Genomic DNA, 20,648 nt, shown 5'->3' with positions numbered 1-20,648 from the left:
CTGGCGATTTAAACGGGTTGAAGCTCTTTACTGCCCAACTTATGTTCCGTTTTGTAAGGATATGGTCCATCGATACTACCGATCCCTCTCTTGGGAGGTATGACGGCTCGGTGGATGTGCATCCGGGGAAGTGCGTGTCGAGCAAAATGTGCAGGGACTCCTCACTAGAGTTGGTCCACGTGCCATCATTCTTTTTGAGGTACCCTACCGAGGGGGGTGGTTTTTGAGAGAACTTTCCGGAGTCTTGCGGCCTCCGAGGTTTCCTCGATTTCGGAGCAAAATTTTTGCCAGGAGGCTCTTTTAGCCTTCCTCGTTTCCTTTTTGTATAGTGCTAGACTGGTTTATAGTCTGCCCAGTGAGTATCCTCCTTATTTCTTGTGGCTCTGTTGAATAGAGTCCTGCAAGTTCTACGAAGGGTGTCTAGTTGCTTAGACCACCAGGGGGGTTTCTTTTTTCCCCTTGGTCTGGTAGAAGGACATGCTGCCTTGAAGGCTTTGTTGCACGCATCCGTAAACCTGTACACAAGACGGTTTAGGTTGTCTTCAGTGTTCGGGCAGTTAGGGGCGTTAGGAGGGAGTAGCTCCTCCAGCGTTGTGCTATATTTTTCCCAGTTGGCTTTTCTGGGGTTGATATAGTCGGTTGGTTTGGGAATATCGAAGGATAATATCGTCTCGATATACCTGTGGTCCGAGAAGGAGTGGTCTCCTAGGACTCTCCAGCTCTTGATTGTGTCCAGCTGTTTGCTTGACACTAGCGTGAGGTCAATGACCTCCTGCCGATTTTTAATTATAAATGTGGGGTCATTACCCCGATTGCATATGAATAAATTTGAGTTCAGGATGAAGCTGAACAGTGACTCACCCCTTACATTCGTGTCCGTACTCCCCCATTGGGTGTGGTGGGCGTTGGCATCGCAACCTATAAGTAGGTCTTTGTCCGTCCTTTCGCTGTCGCTGGCTATTTTGCGAACAAGGTCGTTCGGAGGATCATCCTCCTCGTGGGCCATATAGGATGCCACCAGCCTGAGATGATGACCTCTTAGTTCTAGGCTTGCCGCCGTGTTATCTCCATCGCTATAATTGTGGAGCAGAAAGATATTTAGGTGCTTTCTAGCAAGTATGCAGGTACGGATTTTACCTTCATTTTGGGATACAATGATCTTGTATTCCCTCGTCCCCAATCCACAGACCTTGCCTCCTACCACCCAAGGCTCCTGGATCAGGACTACGTCGGCTCCGCTTGCGTCTAGGCGGAGTATGAGAGCAGCCGATGCTGCTTTACAGTGGTGGAGATTTATTTGAAGGATCCTTAGGACCATCTTCAAGATTCTCCACCACCGTGATGTCCGCGTCCGAGTCATCTGAGACTCTCTCTCGGCACATTGACTCGAAGTCGAGCATCAGTTCTGTTTCTGAGGAGAAGCCTTCCTGGTCTGGCTCCAGCTCGTCGTCAGGCGCTTCGATCTCCGCAACGACATCCTGCACGTCTGGGTTGACGACAGGAAGCGCCGCGGCCGCCGCGTCCGATTTGGACACCTTGATGGTGACCGAGCTGAAGCCGAAGTTTAGCTCTCCTTTTGCTGCCTCTATCGGGGCCAGCGACTCTTTATTGAGAACGAGAACTGCCTGGTTAGTCGGCCCTTGTGTCGTCTCAACTTTGGCTACCTTCCAATCGGAGGTTGGTAGTCCTGGGTTGCACCTCTGCAACATCTTGAGGATGCGTTCTGGCTCCTTAAAGGTAGCCGGAACCCAAATTCTGGCCCTCGGTCTGCTGGGCACCTCGCTCCAGTCGACTGCGACGAGTTTCGCCCCAGCATAAACCTCGCCGACCTGCGCTACCGCCGCTTTGTACAGCTTCACAGAGCGCTCGTCTTCGCAGGCAATTATCTTTACATTGCCCTGGAACCACCCCATGTCCTTGCAGACTGGCGGAGGTCCAGGGTCTTTGTCGAGGAGTTCGAAGCAGCGGTCGGCCAATGCCGCTTCCACCCACTTCCACTGACTCCTTGGGATTCTCCCCTCTGCGCTGCCTTTGTCGAGGACACCAATTAGCGTCCTCTCCTTGGCAATCTGCGCAAAGGAGACATTTGGCAGCACTCTGGAGCGCTTTGCTACCGGTCCCGGTGTCTCCTGCGAGCGCTGCCTCTTGGCTTGGGGAGCCACCTTTTTCTGTTCTAAGGTGAACTCCGGAAGTACGGCCGAAGCCCATTCCACCTTCTTCAGCCATTCGGCTGATGGGCTGGCTTCACTGCTGGCGTGTTGCCGACGGAGTATGTGCCCTGCACTCCTCTTTTCGGCATATGAGTATCGTCTGGCTTGGGCACTTGTCGACGGCAAGTCAACCCCCTCCGGTTTACCAGAAGGTCGGGCAGCCGCAATATTGCTTAGCTTCCCTTCCAAGGTGTCAGCTTCCGGATGGGACCCCCTCGGGTTCGCACAGGCACCTTCCACCTTGTAGGTATTCCCCACTATAGAGCCAGTTGGGCCAGGCCTTTGAGCCGCTGCCTTTCCGAGCTTGGGATTGCTCCCAGTTGGCATTTGGGGAGCGCCGCACTCATTTGTTTTTTTGTTGGTTTTTTTGTTTTTATTGTTATACATCTTGTTCCCACGAGATGCAGAGAAAGATCCACGTTGCCCGGGTAAGGCATCATTAGAACAGGGGGCTGCCAAGTCCCTGAGCCCTCCGTTAGAGACTGGGCTATTTTTTATACCGGGCCCCCAGCCAGGCTGACTCTCGGCACGGGTCGAGTAACACACTTAGTCCGGCCCGGTGTGAGGTGGATGTGGGGGTTGGGATGTGGGTAGGTATTGTGTATGGATGGGAGTGTGTGAGCTACTTATTGAGGCGGCACCACAAGCGCATCGTCAGTGTTGCTGCTTCGCGAACAGTATCCGCACTCCTGTTAGATCTCACTATAAAACGTATATCTGAAAATTTCGCCCCACCCCCTTCCGCCCACACACAGGCAATCAGAATTGTTGAATAAAGCACGCACACATACTGTAAAGCCAGGAATGAGATTTCGACTACTATGGACAGCAGTGAGGGTGAGGTCGGCGGGTCCTCGGGTGGTGGCGTCTCCGATCTTCGTGAGCGACTGCATAACATACTGGTGTGCGTTGTGTGCCGCGAGGTTCCACAACCACACGACTTCTATCAGTGCAGCCATGGGCATATCATGTGTGAGGACTGCAAGACCGCCGTTCTGGCTGTTGCCATCTTCAATAAAACGCGTGCCTGCTGCCCAAGTTGTCGATCGCTCATTAGAAACTACGATCAGGAGCAGAATCTAGTGGTGCGCCAGACCCTCTGGGAGCTACCCATCAGCTGCCCCAGCTGCAATGACCAGTTCTCAGATAGGAAAGATCTCTCCAGACACTTGGAGTTCGTTTGTGAGGGGCGTGTGGGTTGCTGGAAGTACCACTGCGTGGGCTGTTCTTGGAAGGGCTCCTACAAGGACAGAAGCAGGGTTTCTGGGTTTCCCCAGAAGCAGGGAAAGGAGATCCTAGATATTCTGCTGCATGTCGAAGACAGGGAGCTTGAGGCCCAAAAGCCCGTGTTGCAGCTCCATCGGGTGCTGAGTGCTAGCCGGGTGGAATTTTTCACCTTGAGAATGAAGTGGATACACCGCTCAGAGGGTTTACACCCACGGACCCTCGAGTCTGAGGTAAGGTTTTGGAGAACCAGAACTCGTCTGCAGCATACCTCTGATGATCTCTTATCCCGATCCCCACAGACGATTCGTGCCTTTGAGGAGGATTGGGTGCTGCGTCTACGTCTGAAAAGAGCTGGGGAAAAAATCACCGTCAGCGGCCAGCTATTGCTTTCGACTACCCCACGAGTGTCCCTCATGGTTGACCATTTGATCCAGATGCCGCAGAGTGTCTGCAGCGCCAAGCAGCTGCACGACATACGTCCGCGTATCTACCGCCATATTTTCGATTCAACCGGCAAGTGCGCAAACCGCCAGGAGCTTCCCTTGGCGGGACCTCAGGCCCTGTACCGGCTATTTGCCATGACCCGGATCCAGCTCCGTTTGTGGATGTTTTTGCATTATTGAGCTGACGCTAAAAACCTTTAAATTGTGGTTTAAACCTTTATTGGGCACATCTTTTGATTTGATTTTTAAATTCGTTGCTTTAGAGCTGAATTTTTAGGGTTTGGGCGCCTTCTGGATCTGCTCGTTCACAGCAAGACCTTCTTCAGCAGCAGCCTTGGCCTTATCATGGAAGTCGTGCAGAAGCAATCGAGTAAATTAGGCATACGTTTTTGTCTGGTCTGTTAAGGTCGGCTAGTGTCGGCTAGACTTACCTTAACGCTATCCTCGATGAAAAATTCCTTGACCTTTGCCAGCAGGCCGTTGAGCTGAGCCTCAACTGGCTTGGTGGGCTCCTCACGAGGCACGCGAGCACACATGCACACCTGAAAGCAGAGTTACAGTAAAACCACAATGAGTCAAAGCAATCTTGGCTATTTTTGGTTTTTAGTTTGTTTCACTGGTCCTGCTCTTTACTGAAGAACGTTGACTTGAGTACTCATAGCGACAGCTCGTTTTGCGTCGCAGCCGAGATGAAACCGAGAGCCGGGCTTATTACCGGCGCCACTATCAAGGTCAAGTGCTTAGAAGCGTACGTCCCGGTCCGCTCAGATAAGAGAGTGGAGTGAAGTAGAGTGCTAAAAGTAGAGTTATAGACTATGTAGCATACTATGTGGGCATGGAGGACATTTTACTACCCATTTAGAGCTCTGGCAAATGGTCGAGATAAGAATTTATATAAAAAAAAATCGCGTACGAGTAGGAAAAGGATACTAGGAAACGGGATACAGGGGGTCAAAGGGACAGATCAGCATGGATACGTAAACGAAGAAGATCACCGGTCAGATCTTTGTCGGCTGCGGTATAGCTCATTGGCGAGAACGCCCACCCTACCATGATCCTTCAGGGCCACCTATTAACAGTCAGGATCCCTTCAAATAAGCCTGCTATTCGATATTGTCTTACATTTATAGGGTATTCCTATACAGCATATACTGGGGAAGGAATATCATAAGGGCGAGGTAGGGTATAATGATCTTAAATCTATAAAACTGATTAGTAGTAGGTATATATAAATGCACGAGCATGTATAAAACCGTGATTATGGTTGAAGACCAACGAATAGTTACCGCACATTCATTCTTTTCAGATCGGGGTTAAATCGGTGGTACTGGCACGTGTCCGGGAATAACCAATCCGTAACTTCTAGACCAGCGTTGTAATACGTAGATACTAGTGGTGCTAATCCTACGCGGAAAAAACAGGAATTTTTCAACGGGTCTCTGTAGCTGGGTGGATAATTACCTCAACAGAATTACACCACTGATCGAAAAATTTTACTGAACTGTGGGCGTTCGTTTTCCAAATGGTCGAACGGCTGCCCCAGTATTGACGATATATAACTGGCGCGTCCACTCAAATTAAATGATCACTTTGAGCCGCACTTGGCACTTGCACTAGGCTTTGACTTTGGCTTGACCTTGGTTTAGAGAACTGGGTCAGCTCTACAAGAATTCTTTTTCCACGGCCGGTCACTCTGACGGTCACGAGGAGAGAAATAAAGAGGCCCAGCCTACTAAAAACAGCAACCCACGTTTTTCCACACTTTCTATGGTCTTCTTCTGTTATACAGGATCCAGACACAGCAATATTTAATCAAATATAGTGCACGGCAGAAAAATTGCATATCAAAGCGTTGCCGCTTGGTCGCAAAACAGCTGTTGATAAGCTTTATCAAAGCTCACAAGATCTTCAACTCGAATTTTTTTACGGCCTAGTTTTAGGCTGTAATTTTGGGAGTTAGCCGTGGATAATTAAAATACAAGAAGACACGATAAGCGTCGAATATTACACCCCCCGCTGAAATCACAGTTTGGGGTCTTGCTAACCAAAGCGTGATCCACACTTGGAGTGCTGGATACGATTTATTGTTTAATATCATTTGCGTGATATTTACCAATAAAGCGACCCTGGAAATCTTTTCTTAATGCGGGCTTTCCGAAACGTAGGTGCCAGTTTCGCATCAATGCCTTTCACAAAACTACTCTGGTCAAAATTTCGTCTATACACTTCTTGACCCACTTGAAAGTTTACTTCTCGGCTTCGAAGATTATAGATATTTTCATTGCGAACATGCTGCTGTTTCATTGCTTCTGCAGCGGTCTTGCGAATTAGCTCGAAGGAATCGTCGCGATCGAAGACTACTGTTCGGTTCTCCAACATACTGAGGTTTCGTAGGAGTTGATTAGTGGAACCGCCAGTAATCATGTTTTGGCCAAAAGCAACCGGATATGGGCAACTTTTGATGGCTGCATGCACACTGGATTGATCGGGCTTAATGTACGCTTTGATAGCAGCGAGTACCGAGCGATTTACCCGCTCTGAGGTATTGGTTTGGGGAGCGTAGGCGGCGGTGTACGAATGTCGAATTTGGTATTTCGCTAACAGATCCTTGAACTTGTGTGACTTGAATTGAACGCCGTTATCTGACACTATCACTTCCGGGACTCCAAAGCACTGAAACAGGTCTTCCTCCATGAACCGAGTTACGGCATCCGCAGTAAATTTCTTTACCACTTTTAGGAAAGGAAATTTAGAAAAATGATCGAGTACTACAAAAATGCCTATATTCCCGGATCGACTTCGGGGGTACGGACCTAGAAAATCGACGTAAAGTTTTTGAAATAGACGAAAGGTCTCCCCTGCTTTGCCCATTGGCGGACGTAGAGGATGATTGGGGTGCTCGGTCGTTCCTATTCGAGGAAGTCGGTCAGCTGTACTCTTCGTCGCCCAAAAAAAGCATAACATCTAATTCGTTAATTTCCTTCCTGTTTTGCTACTCAAAAAAAATTCGCTTCAGCAGCGATCAAATACAAAACGAGGGGGAACGTTGTGAGTTGCTGCGGACACCGCAACTCTAGAGTTATACCCGATACTAAGTCAGTATGGCTCTCCTCCGGCAGACGCCGCTAATATTTAACGACACGACAAAGAGTGCGTGCGAGAGAGACAGAAAATCAGTCTGAGCGTGACGTCGGGCGCTGCGTAGCCACTGCAAATTGATTTGTTCCTTTTGGCTATAAACATGATCTGATCTGATCCAGATTCAGCAATCTAATAGATATGGTCATTATCTATGATTCTGCGTTTTTAGTTTTCTCAAATCTGCAATATTGTGGATGCAACAGATTTTCGTCCTTTGTGGGGGCGGATGGGGGTGGGGCGAAATTCTGAGATATACGTTTTATAGTGACATCTTAAAGGAGTGTGTGTACCAAATTTGGTTACTCTAGCCTTAATAGTCTCTGAGATTTGTGGTTGCCTCAGATTTTCGTCCTTTGCGGGGGCGGAAGGGGGTGTGGCGAAATTTGGACATGAAACGGTCAAGGTTCGATATCACAGGAGTGTGGATACCAAATTTGGTTGCTCTGGCTTTTATAGGTTCTGAGATCCTTGAACTCATATTTTGCAATTGGCAAAACCGACCATGAAACCTGTGTGTTAGAGTGAGACAGAGCGAGAAAGAGTGAAATTGTTTTCGTTATTCTGGCTGTAATAATTATACGATCTGGTTCAGATTTTGCACTCTAGAAGATATAGTCATCTTCTACGATTTTGCGTTTTTAGTTTTCTCGTATCGTCGAAATTGTGGATGCCACAGATTTTCGCCCTTTGTGGGGGCGGAAGTGGGCGGGGCAAAGTTTTGAAATATTTTTGGAGCAGTGACATATCACAGAAGTCTGGATCCAAAACATCGTTGTTCTAGCTCTTATAGTCTTTGAGCATTAGGCGCTGAAGGGGACGGACAGACGGACAGACGGACGGACGGACAGACAGACAGGGCTCAATCGACTCGGCTATTGATGCTGATCAAGAATATATATACTTTATAGGGTCGGAAACGATTCCTTCTGGACGTTACACACATCCACTTTTACCACAAATCTAATATACCCCAATACTCATTTTGAGTATCGGGTATAAAAAACGAGGGGGAACGTTGTGAGTTGCTGCGGACACCGCAACTCTACAGTTATACCCGATACTAAGTCAGTATGGCTCTCCTCCGGCAGACGCCGCTAATATTAAACGACACGACAAAGAGTGCGTGCGAGAGAGACAGAAAATCAGTCTGAGCGTGACGTCGGGCGCTGCGTAGCCAGTGCAAATTGATTTGTTTCCTTTGGCTATAAAAATGATCTGATCTGATCTAGATTCAGCAATCTGATAGATATGGTCGTTCTCTATGATTCTGCGTTTTTAGTTTTCTCGAATCTGCAATATTGTGGATGCAACAGATTTTCGTCCTTTGTGGGGGCGGAAGGAGGTGGGGCGAAATTTTGAGATAAACTTTTTATGGAGAGATCTAACAGGAGTGCGGATACTAAATTTGGATACTCTAGCCTTAATAGTCTCTGAGATTTGTGAATATCCCCAGACTTGCATCCTTTGCGGGGGCGGAAGGGGGTGTGGCGAAATTTTGAAATAAACTCGTCTCGGTCCGATATATTAGGAGTATGGATACCAAATTTGGTTGCTCTAGCTTTTATAGTCTCTGAGATCTAGACGCTAATGTTTTACTCTAAGCAAAGCCGCCTATGCTACGTGTGTGTTAGAGAGAGACAAAACGAGAAAAAATGAAAAAAAGCAGTGACATATCACAGAAGTCTGGATCCAAAACATCGTTGCTCTAGCTCTTATAGTCTTTGAGCATTAGGCGCTGAAGGGGACGGACAGACGGACAGACGGACGGACGGACAGACGGACAGACAGACATGCCTCAATCGACTCGGCTATTGATGCTGATCAAGAATATATATACTTTATGGGGTCGGAAACGATTCCTTCTGGACGTTACACACATCCACTTTTACCACAAATCTAATATACCCCAATACTCATTTTGAGTATCGGGTATAAAAAACATGTCAGCAACATATCTATTTGACATGTACTAAATGAAACATGGACTAATAGGCACCGTAATCTTGTTTGCGATAGCAGAGCACTTTGGCGGTCAAAGAGGTTACTTTTCACCACACCAGTCCACCGAGACACCACCCCCCCCCCAGACCCATTGAACGCTATGGGCCGCATTACAAATATTTTTGAGTACATTTATGTGTAGATCAAAGTGCAATCAATTAAATTAAACTATTCATGGGTGCCTACTATGCCGTTTTTCTCTGTGTGTATCCTCTGTTTTTAAATTTGTAATTTTCAGGGAACCAGCTTGGCCTTGGAAAACTCGTAACCTTGTGCTCGTACTTTACACCAGAGTATCAGTTCACTCTGCAACAACAGGCAATCAGAATTGTTGAATAAAGCACGCACACAGAATGTCGAATGCCAACCCCAATGACAACAACAACGAGCAGCCCCCAGCCGCCAAGAGGCAGCGATTGTCAGATGTTGCAAGTAAAGATGAAAGTACTTTGAATGAGATTTCGACTACTATGGACAGCAGTGAGGGTGAGGTCGGCGGGTCCTCGGGTGGTGGCGTCTCCGATCTTCGTGAGCTACTGTGCCGCGAGGTTCCACAACCACACGACTTCTATCAGTGCAGCCATGGGCATATCATGTGTGCCATCTTCAATAAAACGCGTGCCTGCTGCCCAAGTTGTCGATCGCTCATTAGAAACTACGATCAGGAGCAGAATCTAGTGGTGCGCCAGACCCTCTGGGAGCTACCCATCAGCTGCCCCAGCTGCAATGACCAGTTCTCAGATAGGAAAGATCTCTCCAGACACTTGGAGTTCGTTTGTGAGGGGCGTGTGGTTTGCTGGAAGTACCACTGCGTGGGCTGTTCTTGGAAGGGCTCCTACAAGGACAGCGTCTCACATGATTCCGACTGTGGGTTTCCCCAGAAGCAGGGAAAGGAGATCCTAGATATTCTGCTGCATGTCGAAGACAGGGAGCTTGAGGCCCAAAAGCCCGTGTTGCAGCTCCATCGGGTGCTGAGTGCTAGCCGGGTGGAATTTTTCACCTTGAGAATGAAGTGGATACACCGCTCAGAGGGTTTTGGAGAACCAGAACTCGTCTGCAGCATACCTCTGATGATCTCTTATCCCGATCCCCACAGACGATTCGTGCCTTTGAGGAGGATTGGGTGCTGCGTCTACGTCTGAAAAGAGCTGGGGAAAAAATCACCGTCAGCGGCCAGCTATTGCTTTCGACTACCCCACGAGTGTCCCTCATGGTTGACCATTTGATCCAGATGCCGCAGAGTGTCTGCAGCGCCAAGCAGCTGCACGACATACGTCCGCGTATCTACCGCCATATTTTCGATTCAACCGGCAAGTGCGCAAAGCGCCAGGAGCTTCCCTTGGCGGGACCTCAGGCCCTGTACCGGCTATTTGCCATGACCCGGATCCAGCTCCGTTTGTGGATGTTTTTGCATTATTGAGCTGACGCTAAAAACCTTTAAATTGTAGTTTAAACCTTTATTGGGCACATCTTTTGATTTGATTTTTAAATTCGTTGCTTTAGAGCTGCATTTTTAGGGTTTGGGCGCCTTCTGGATCTGCTCGTTCACAGCAAGACCTTCTTCAGCAGCAGCGTTGGCCTTATCATGGAAGTCGTGCAGAAGCAATAGAGTAAATTAGGCATACGTTTTTGTCTGGTCTGTTAAGGTCGGCTAGTGTCGGCTAGACTTACCTTAACGCTATCCTCGTTGAAAAATTCCTTGACCTTTGCCAGCAGGTCGTTGAGCTGAGCCTCAACTGGCTTGGTGGGCTCCTCACGAGGCACGCGAGCACACATGCACACCTGAAGGCAGAGTTACAGTAAAACCACAATGAGTCAAAGCAATCTTGGCTATTTTTGGTTTTTAGTTTGTTTCAATGGTCCTGCTCTTTACTGAAGAACGTTGACTTGAGTACTCATAGCGACAGCTCGTTTTGCGTCGCAGCCGAGATGAAACCGAGAGCCGGGCTTATTACCGGCGCCACTATCAAGGTCAAGTGCTTAGAAGCGTACGTCCCGGTCCGCTCAGATAAGAGAGTGGAGTAAAGTAGAGTGCTCAAAGTAGAGTTATAGACTATGTAGCATACTATGTGGGCATGGAGGACATTTTACTACCCATTTAGAGCTCTGGCAAATGGTCGAGATAAGAATTTATATAAAAACGAGGGGGAACGTTGTGAGTTGCTGCGGACACCGCAACTCTACGGTTATACCCGATACTAAGTCAGTATGTCTCCGGCAGACGCCGCTAATATTTAATGACACGACAAAGAGTGCGTGCGAGAGAGACAGAAAATCAGTCTGAGCGTGACGTCGGGCGCTGCGTAGCCACTGCAAATTGATTTGTTCCTTTTGGCTATAAACATGATCTGATCTGATGCAGATTCAGCAATCTAATAGATATGGTCATTATCTATGATTCTGCGTTTTTAGTTTTCTCAAATCTGCAATATTGTGGATGCAACAGATTTTCGTCCTTTGTGGGGGCGGAAGGAGGTGGGGCGAAATTTTGAGATAAACTTTTTATGGAGAGATCTAACAGGAGTGCGGATACTAAATTTGGATACTCTAGCTTTTATAGTCTCTGAGATCTAGACGCTAATGTTTTACTCTAAGCAAAGCCGCCTATGCTACGTGTGTGTTAGAGAGAGACAGGGCGAGAAAAAAGAAAAAATGAAATTGTTTTCTTGATGCTGGCTATAATAATAATACGATCCAATTCAGATTCTGCAGTCTAAAAGATATGGTCATTCTCTACGATTCTGCGTTTTTGGTTTTATCGTATCTTTAAAAATGTGGATGCCACAGATTTTCGTCCTTTGTGGGGGCGGAAATGGGCGGGGCAAAGTTTTGAAATATTTTTGTAGCAGTGACATATCACAGAAGTCTGGATCCAAAACATCGTTGCTCTAGCTCTTATAGTCTTTGAGCATTAGGCGCTGAAGGGGACGGACAGACGGACAGACGGACGGACGGACAGACAGACATGGCTCAATCGACTCGGCTATTGATGCTGATCAAGAATATATATACTTTATGGGGTCGGAAACGATTCCTTCTGGACGTTACACACATCCACTTTCACCACAAATCTAATATACCCCAATACTCATTTTGAGTATCGGGTATAAAAATCGCGTACGAGTAGGAAAAGGATACTAGGAAACGGGATACAGAGGGTCAAAGGGACAGTTCAGCATGGATACGTAAACGAAGAAGATCACCGGTCAGATCTTTGTCGGCTGCGGTATCGCTCATTGGCGAGAACGCCCACCCTACCATGATCCTTCAGGGCCACCTATTAACAGTCAGGATCCCTTCAAATAAGCCTGCTATTCAATATTGTCTTACATTTATAGGGTATTCCTATACAGCATATACTGGGGAAGGAATATCATAAGGGCGAGGTAGGGTATAATGATCTTAAATCTATAAAACTGATTAGTAGTAGGTATATATAAATGCACGAGCATGTATAGAACCGTGATTATGGTTGAAGACCAACGAATAGTTACCGCACATTCATTCTTTTCAGATGGGGGTTAAATCGGTGGTACTGGCACGTGTCCGGGAATAACCAATCCGTAACTTCTAGACCAGCGTTGTAATACGTAGATACTAGTGGTGCTAATCCTACGCGGAAAAAACAGGAATTTTTCAACGGGTCTCTGTAGCTGGGTGGATAATTACCTCAACAGAATTACACCACTGATCGAAAAATTTTACTGAACTGTGGGCGTTCGTTTTCCAAATGGTCGAACGGCTGCCCCAGTATTGACGATATATAACTGGCGCGTCCACTCAAATTAAATGATCACTTTGAGCCGCACTTGGCACTTGCACTAGGCTTTGACTTTGGCTTGACCTTGGTTTAGAGAACTGGGTCAGCTCTACAAGAATTCTTTTTCCACGGCCGGTCACTCTGACGGTCACGAGGAGAGAAATAAAGAGGCCCAGCCTACTAAAAACAGCAACCCACGTTTTCCCACACTTTCTATGGTCTTCTTCTGTTATACAGGATCCAGACACAGCAATATTTAATAAAATATAGTGCACGGCAGAAAAATTGCATATCAAAGCGTTGCCGCTTGGTCGCAAAACAGCTGTTGATAAGCTTTATCAAAGCTCACAAGATCTTCAACTCGAATTTTGTTACGGCCTAGTTTTAGGCTGTAATTTTGGGAGTTAGCCGTGGATAATTAAAATACAAGAAGACACGATAAGCGTCGAATATTACACCCCCCGCTGAAATCACAGTTTGGGGTCTTGCTAACCAAAGCGTGATCCACACTTGGAGTGCTGGATACGATTTATTGTTTAATATCATTTGCGTGATATTTACCAATAAAGCGACCCTGGAAATCTTTTCTTAATGCGGGCTTTCCGAAACGTAGGTGCCAGTTTCACATTAATGCCTTTCACAAAACTACTCTGGTAAAAATTTCGTCTATACACTTCTTGACCCACTTGAAAGTTTACTTCTCGGCTTCGAAGATTATAGATATTTTCATTGCGAACATGCTGCTGTTTCATTGCTTCTGCAGCGGTCTTGCGAATTAGCTCGAAGGAATCGTCGCGATCAAAGACTACTGTTCGGTTCTCCAACATACTGAGGTTTCGTAGGAGTTGATTAGTGGAACCGCCAGTAATCATGTTTTGGCCAAAAGCAACAGGATATGGGCTACTTTTGATGGCTGCATGCACACTATATTGATCGGGCTTAATGTACGCTTTGATAGCAGCGAGTACCGACCGATTTACCCGCTCTGAGGCATTGGTTTGGGGAGCGTAGGCGGCGGTGTACGAATGTCGAATGTAGAAATGTAGAAAATCGACGTAAAGTTTTTGAAATAGACGAAAGGTCTCCCCTGCTTTGCCCATTGGCGGACGTAGAGGATGATTGGGGTGCTCGGTCGTTCCTATTCGAGGAAGTCGGTCAGCTGTACTCTTCGTCGCCCAAAAAAAGCATAACATCTAATTCGTTAATTTCCTTCCTGTTTTGCTACTCAAAATTCGCTTCAGCAGCGATCAAATACAAAACGAGGGGGAACGTTGTGAGTTGCTGCGGACATCGCAACTCTAGAGTTATACCCGATACTAAGTCAGTATGGCTCTCCTCCGGCAGACGCCGCTAATATTTAACGACACGACAAAGAGTGCGTGCGAGAGAGACAGAAAATCAGTCTGAGCGTGACGTCGGGCGCTGCGTAGCCACTGCAAATTGATTTGTTCCTTTTGGCTATAAACATGATCTGATCTGATGCAGATTCAGCAATCTGATAGATATGGTCGTTATCTATGATTCTGCGTTTTTAGTTTTCTCAAATCTGCAATATTGTGGATGCAACAGATTTTCGTCCTTTGTGTGGGCGGAAGGGGGTGGGGCGAAATTCTGAGATATACGTTTTATAGTGACATCTTAAAGGAGTGTGTGTACCAAATTTGGTTACTCTAGCCTTAATAGTCTCTGAGATTTGTGGTTGCCTCAGATTTTCGTCCTTTGCGGGGGCGGAAGGGGGTGTGGCGAAATTTGGACATGAAACGGTCAAGGTTCGATATCACAGGAGTGTGGATACCAAATTTGGTTGCTCTGGCTTTTATAGGTTCTGAGATCCTTGAACTCATATTTTGCAATTGGCAAAACCGACCATGAAACCTGTGTGTTAGAGTGAGACAGAGCGAGAAAGAGTGAAATTGTTTTCGTTATTCTGGCTGTAATAATTATACGATCTGGTTCAGATTTTGCACTCTAGAAGATATAGTCATCTTCTACGATTTTGCGTTTTTAGTTTTCTCGTATCGTCGAAATTGTGGATGCCACAGATTTTCGCCCTTTGTGGGGGCGGAAGTGGGCGGGGCAAAGTTTTGAAATATTTTTGGAGCAGTGACATATCACAGAAGTCTGGATCCAAAACATCGTTGTTCTAGCTCTTATAGTCTTTGAGCATTAGGCGCTGAAGGGGACGGACAGACGGACAGACAGACATGGCTCAATCGACTCGGCTATTGATGCTGATCAAGAATATATATACTTTATGGGGTCGGAAACGATTCCTTCTGGACGTTACACACATACACTTTTACCACAAATCTAATATACCCCAATACTCATTTTGAGTATCGGGTATAACGAGGGGGAACGTTGTGAGGTGCTGCGGACACCGCAACTCTACAGTTATACCCAATACTAAGTCAGTATGGCTCTCCTCCGGCAGACGCCGCTAATATTAAACAACACGACAAAGAGTGCGTGCGAGAGAGACAGAAAATCAGTCTGAGCGTGACGTAGGGCGCTGCGTAGCCAGTGCTAATTGATTTGTTTCCTTTGGCTATAAAAATGATCTGATCTGATCCAGATTCAGCAATCTGATAGATATGGTCATTCTCTACGATTCTGCGTTTTTGGTTTTATCGTATCGTCGAAATTGTGGATGCCACAGATTTTCGCCCTTTGTGCGGGCGGAAGTGGGCGGGCCAAAGTTTTGAAATATTTTTGCAGCAGTGACATATCACAGAAGTCTGGATCCAAAACATCGTTGCTCTAGCTCTTATAGTCTTTGAGCATTAGGCGCTGAAGGGGACGGACAGACGGACAGACAGACATGGCTCAATCGACTCGGCTATTGATGCTGATCAAGAATATATATACTTTATGGGGTCGGAAACGATTCCTTCTGGACGTTACACACATACACTTTTACCACAAATCTAATATACCCCAATACTCATTTTGAGTATCGGGTATAACGAGGGGGAACGTTGTGAGGTGCTGCGGACACCGCAACTCTACAGTTATACCCAATACTAAGTCAGTATGGCTCTCCTCCGGCAGACGCCGCTAATATTAAACAACACGACAAAGAGTGCGTGCGAGAGAGACAGAAAATCAGTCTGAGCGTGACGTAGGGCGCTGCGTAGCCAGTGCTAATTGATTTGTTTCCTTTGGCTATAAAAATGATCTGATCTGATCCAGATTCAGCAATCTGATAGATATGGTCGTTCTCTATGATTCTGCGTTTTTAGTTTTCTCGAATCTGCAATATTGTGGATGCAACAGATTTTCGACCTTTGTGGGGGCGGAAGTGGGCGGGGCAAAGTTTTGAAATATTTTTGTAGCAGTGACATATCACAGAAGTCTGGATCCAAAACATCGTTGCTCTAGTTCTTATAGTCTTTGAGCATTAGGCGCTGAAGAGGACGGACAGACGGACGGACGGACAGACAGACATGGCTCAATCGACTCGGCTATTGATGCTGATCAAGAATATATATACTTTATGGGGTCGGAAACGATTCCTTCTGGACGTTACACACATACACTTTTACCACAAATCTAATATACCCCAATACTCATTTTGAGTATCGGGTATAACGAGGGGGAACGTTGTGAAACGCCGCTAATATTAAACGACACGACAAAGAGTGCGTGCGAGAGAGACAGAAAATCAGTCTGAGCGTGACGTCGGGCGCTACGTAGCCAGTGCAAATTGATTTGTTTCCTTTGGCTATAAAAATTATCTGATCTGATCCAGATTCAGCAATCTGATAGATATGGTCGTTATCTATGATTCTGCGTCTTTAGTTTTCTCAAATCTGCAATATTGTGGATGCAACAGATTTTCGTCTTTTGTGTGGGCGGAAGGAGGTGGGGTGAAATTTTGAGATAAAGGTTTTATAGTGAGATCTAACAGAAGTGCGGATACCAAATTTGGTTACTCTAGCTTTAATAGTCTCTGAGATTTGTGAATATCCCCAGATTTGCATCCTTTGCGTGGGCGGAAGGGGGTGTGTCGAAATTTTGAAACAAAATCGTCTCGGTCCGATATATTAGGAGTGTGGACACCAAATTTGGTTGCTCTAGCTTTTATAGTCTCTGAGATCTAGGCGCTAATGTTTTACTCTAAGAAAAGCCGCCTCAGACTCAAAATGAGTATTGGGGTATATTAGATTTGTGGTAAAAGTGGATGTGTGTAACGTCCAGAAGGAATCGTTTCCGACCCTATAAAGTATATATATTCTTGATCAGCATCAACAGCCGAGTCGATTGAGCCCTGTCTGTCTGTCCGTCCGTCCGTCTGTCCGTCTGTCCGTCCCCTTCAGCGCCTAATGCTCAAAGACTATAAGAGCTAGAACAACGATGTTTTGGATCCAGACTTCTGTGATATGTCACTGCTCCAAAAATATTTCAAAACTTTGCCCCGCCCACTTCCGCCCCCACAAAGGGCGAAAATCTGTGGCATCCACAATTTCGACGATACGAGAAAACTAAAAACGCAAAATCGTAGAAGATGACTATATCTTCTAGAGTGCAAAATCTGAACCAGATCGTATAATTATTACAGCCAGAATAACGAAAACAATTTCACTCTTTCTCGCTCTGTCTCACTCTAACACACAGGTTTCATGGTCGGTTTTGCCAATTGCAAAATATGAGTTCAAGGATCTCAGAACCTATAAAAGCCAGAGCAACCAAATTTGGTATCCACACTCCTGTGATATCGGACCTTGACCGTTTTCTGTCCAAATTTCGCCACACCCCCTTCCGCCCCCGCAAAGGACGAAAATCTGAGGCAACCACAAATCTCAGAGACTATTAAGGCTAGAGTAACCAAATTTGGTACACACACTCCTTTAAGATGTCACTATAAAACGTATATCTCAGAATTTTGCCCCACCCCCATCCGCCCCCACAAAGGACGAAAATCTGTTGCATCCACAATATTGCAGATTTGAGAAAACTAAAAACGCAGAATCATAGATAATGACCATATCTATCAGGTTGCTGAATCTGGATCAGATCAGATCATTTTCATAGCCAAAAGGAACAAATCAATTTGCACTGGCTACGCAGCGCCCGACGTCACGCTCAGACTGATTTTCTGTCTCTCTCGCACGCACTCTTTGTCGTGTCGTTAAATATTAGCGGCGTCTGCCGGAGGAGAGCCATACTGACTTAGTATCGGGTATAACCGTAGAGTTGCGGTGTCCGCAGCAACTCACAACGTTCCCCCTCGTTTTTTTTGATTTAGCGTTGCATCCGTACATTGCATATATCGTATCTTAACATCCCAGGTAAATAGTATTAAGGAGACCAAACCTATTGCTTTATGCAAGAGGACTTATAGAGATATAATATATTATAGTATATAGTAATAATAAAAAAAAAGTAATATTATAATATTGGGAGGGAAACTTAGAGTTGGCCAATAGTTTTGGCAAAACCCAATCTCTTCAACCGCCTCAAAGGCCTGGCAGGTAGTAATCGTCTGGCGAGCATACTATGGTGTCTAATTAGCCTGTCACTGTATCTGCTGGTGTGCCTTCCAATCTGCTCCTCTACTGTATGCAGATTCAAATCCCGATGTAGGGTGGAGCCGCGCACGTACCAAGGGCAGTTCGTTATTTGCCTCATGGCGCGATTCTGCAAGACCTGTATACGTTTATAGTTCGATTTGGCAGCTATACCCCAAATCTGCACACCGTATAGCCAGATCGGGGCTACACAGTGTACATAAACTGCTCTTTTGGCTCTCAGTGACATGGTGCTTCTTCTGTTAATCAGCCACCGCAATTGCTGCATTCTTTGCCCACATTTACGAGCCGTAGCTTTCAAGTGTGGACCAAAAGTAAGACGCATATCAAGGGTGATACCGAGATACTTTGCTTGCTTTGGTTGGTCCAAAGTTACGCCTTCAAGCTTTATGGGTGGGGTGTGGTCTATGAGCGTTTTCAGGGTGAAGCATGGATTGGTGGTCTTCAGTGGGTTGACTTTTAAATTCCATCTTCTGCACCAAGCTGCCAAAGAGTAGAGGTACTCTTGGAGACCATCTGCTGCCTCAAGGCGGCACTTGGAGCTGTAGAGTAGTGCTATATCGTCCGCATAGGTAGCAAGCAGAGCCTTACGGGGGGCCTCCATATGTTGTTCGCTTGGGGAGGGTAGATCTGCAGTATAGATAGAGTAAAGCAGCGGGCCAAGGACGCTGCCCTGTGGAACTCCAGCTCTCATTTGGCAAGGTGTTGAATGTGTGTTCCTGAACCTGACCATAAACTGACGTCCATCCAAGTATGATCGTAGGACAACGTAGTATGGTGCTGGGAACAGTTTTTTTATTTGGCTCAGTAGGCCGATATGCCAAGCTCTATCGAAGGCTTGCTGCATATCAATAAAGACTGCATTGCAGTATTCTAGATCATCATAGGCCTGGACACATCCTGTCCTGCCAATCTGTGGACTTGCTCCACTGTGCCGTGTCCCTCCCGAAAGCCAAACTGGTGATCCGGCAAGATACCGCATTCCTTGATGATGCCACCAAGACGATTGGCAAGAAGCCTTTCCCAGACCTTCGATAAGGAAGACAAGAGATTTATTTGCCGATACGACTCAGGGTCGTCCTCCGGTTTTCCAGGCGTATGGATCATCAGGATTGTTGCTATCTTCCACTGCTTGGGGAAAAACTGCATCCTTAACATGGCGTTAAAAATGAGCACTATGTAGAGTATCGCCCGAGTAGGCAATGCTTTCAGTGTGGAATTGCACACTCTGTCAATGCCAGGAGCCTTCTTCCTCGGTAGGGACTTGATGACTTCAACAATCTCCTCAGCCCTGGCTGGTTTAATGGGTAAGGCCATTTGTAGAGGTGTTTGCAGACTATCTTTTGTCTCTTTGTACTGCGCCTCCGTGGCGAATTGGTAATGGGTGAACCTGTCCCCTAAATGATGTGCAAACGATTTGGCCTGCTCTTCTTCGTTTCTAGCAAGTTCACCGTTGGGACACCGGATGGGAATCTGTCTGAACGGTTGTCTCTTAAGAGACTTAGTGGTCTTCCAAAGCGAATATCCAGCATCCACGGTGTAATCCATGGAAGCAAGCTTTTGTTCAAAGAAGTTGCTTCGAAGTTCTCTCAGGGTGTTTCGAAGTTGCTTGGCAGCCCGGTTCCATAGAATTCGGTCCCATGGGTCTTGAGATCGGATTGCGCGTCTTCGAAGTCTCCTTTTTTGTGACAAAAGCTCTCTGGCCTCTCTTGTAAGAACTATTCCATAGGCGGCGCTTGTCGGAGGATGCGAGGGCGTTGAGGCAGCAGCAGCCATGTGTATACTCTCTGTGATGTTATCTACAGCCATCTCGATATCTTCCTCAGAGTTTAGCGAGACGTTCAGTTGAATCGATGAGGGCTTGGATTTTCTATAATGCCATCTGTTTTAATGCTGATGACTAAGGCCAGATGGTCGGAGTCCAGATCCCAGCTCTGACTTATTGTTTCTCGAGAATCCGGAATACCATGATGTACTGCGAAGTCTATGCAGGACGGCGTGTGATTGAGTACATATGGGTACCTGGTTGGTGATCCAGTTGCAAGGATCTTAGCGCCAGTAGCAGAGATGGCTTCCGCTAGCTCTCGCCCCCTAGGGGAATTGTAAGTGTCTCCCCACAGCCAGTGTCGGGCATTCCAGTCACCACCAACCAAATACCTTTGCCCGCAAGCACGGAGTGCATCGATGTAATGTCTTTCCTCAATCCTGACTCTGGGAGGGCAGTAAATGGCGCTGAACTCCACATCGCCCAGTCCTGTGGCTACTTTTACTGCTGACATTTGCATGCTGCGTGTCTCAATGACCCTTTGTGGAAAATGACGAAGCGAAGTCTTAA

General features: G+C 46.6%; 1 protein-coding gene across 2 annotated transcripts; it reads left to right on the top strand.

The window, feature by feature from the left end:
* Positions 1-3,024: 3,024 nt before the first annotated feature.
* Positions 3,025-10,491, top strand: LOC113566878 (cysteine and histidine-rich protein 1 homolog). 2 transcript variants are annotated; one of them, XM_026994042.1, is made up of 2 exons: positions 3,025-3,133; positions 9,571-10,491. In XM_026994042.1, exons 1-2 carry the CDS (start codon positions 3,032-3,034, stop codon positions 10,162-10,164), a joined length of 696 nt encoding a protein of 231 aa, XP_026849843.1. In that variant the 5' UTR covers positions 3,025-3,031; the 3' UTR covers positions 10,165-10,491. The 2 variants fall into 2 exon arrangements, with proteins under 2 accessions (XP_026849843.1, XP_026849842.1); XM_026994041.1 differs by having other exon boundaries at positions 3,025-3,249; positions 9,657-10,491.
* Positions 10,492-20,648: the final 10,157 nt, after the last annotated feature.

Source organism: Drosophila persimilis, unplaced genomic scaffold (genome assembly GCF_003286085.1).
Source record: "Drosophila persimilis strain 14011-0111.01,24,50 unplaced genomic scaffold, DperRS2 tig00001178-arrow-arrow-pilon, whole genome shotgun sequence".
In the NCBI taxonomy this organism is placed as follows: Eukaryota; Metazoa; Arthropoda; class Insecta; order Diptera; family Drosophilidae; genus Drosophila; species Drosophila persimilis.
Note: the sequence above shows the minus strand (reverse complement) of the source record. Positions and strands in the feature narration are given on the sequence as shown.

What these genes read in the sequence shown, in the direction of transcription:
- LOC113566878 (XM_026994041.1), top strand. Translation starts at nt 3,032, where the DNA reads ATGGACAGCAGTGAGGGTGAGGTCGGCGGGTCCTCGGGTGGTGGCGTC. An exon ending in ACGCGTGCCTGCTGCCCAAG is followed by an intron (nt 3,250 to 9,656) that starts TTGTCGATCGCT and finishes CTGCTGCCCAAG; the next exon opens with TTGTCGATCGCTCATTAGAA.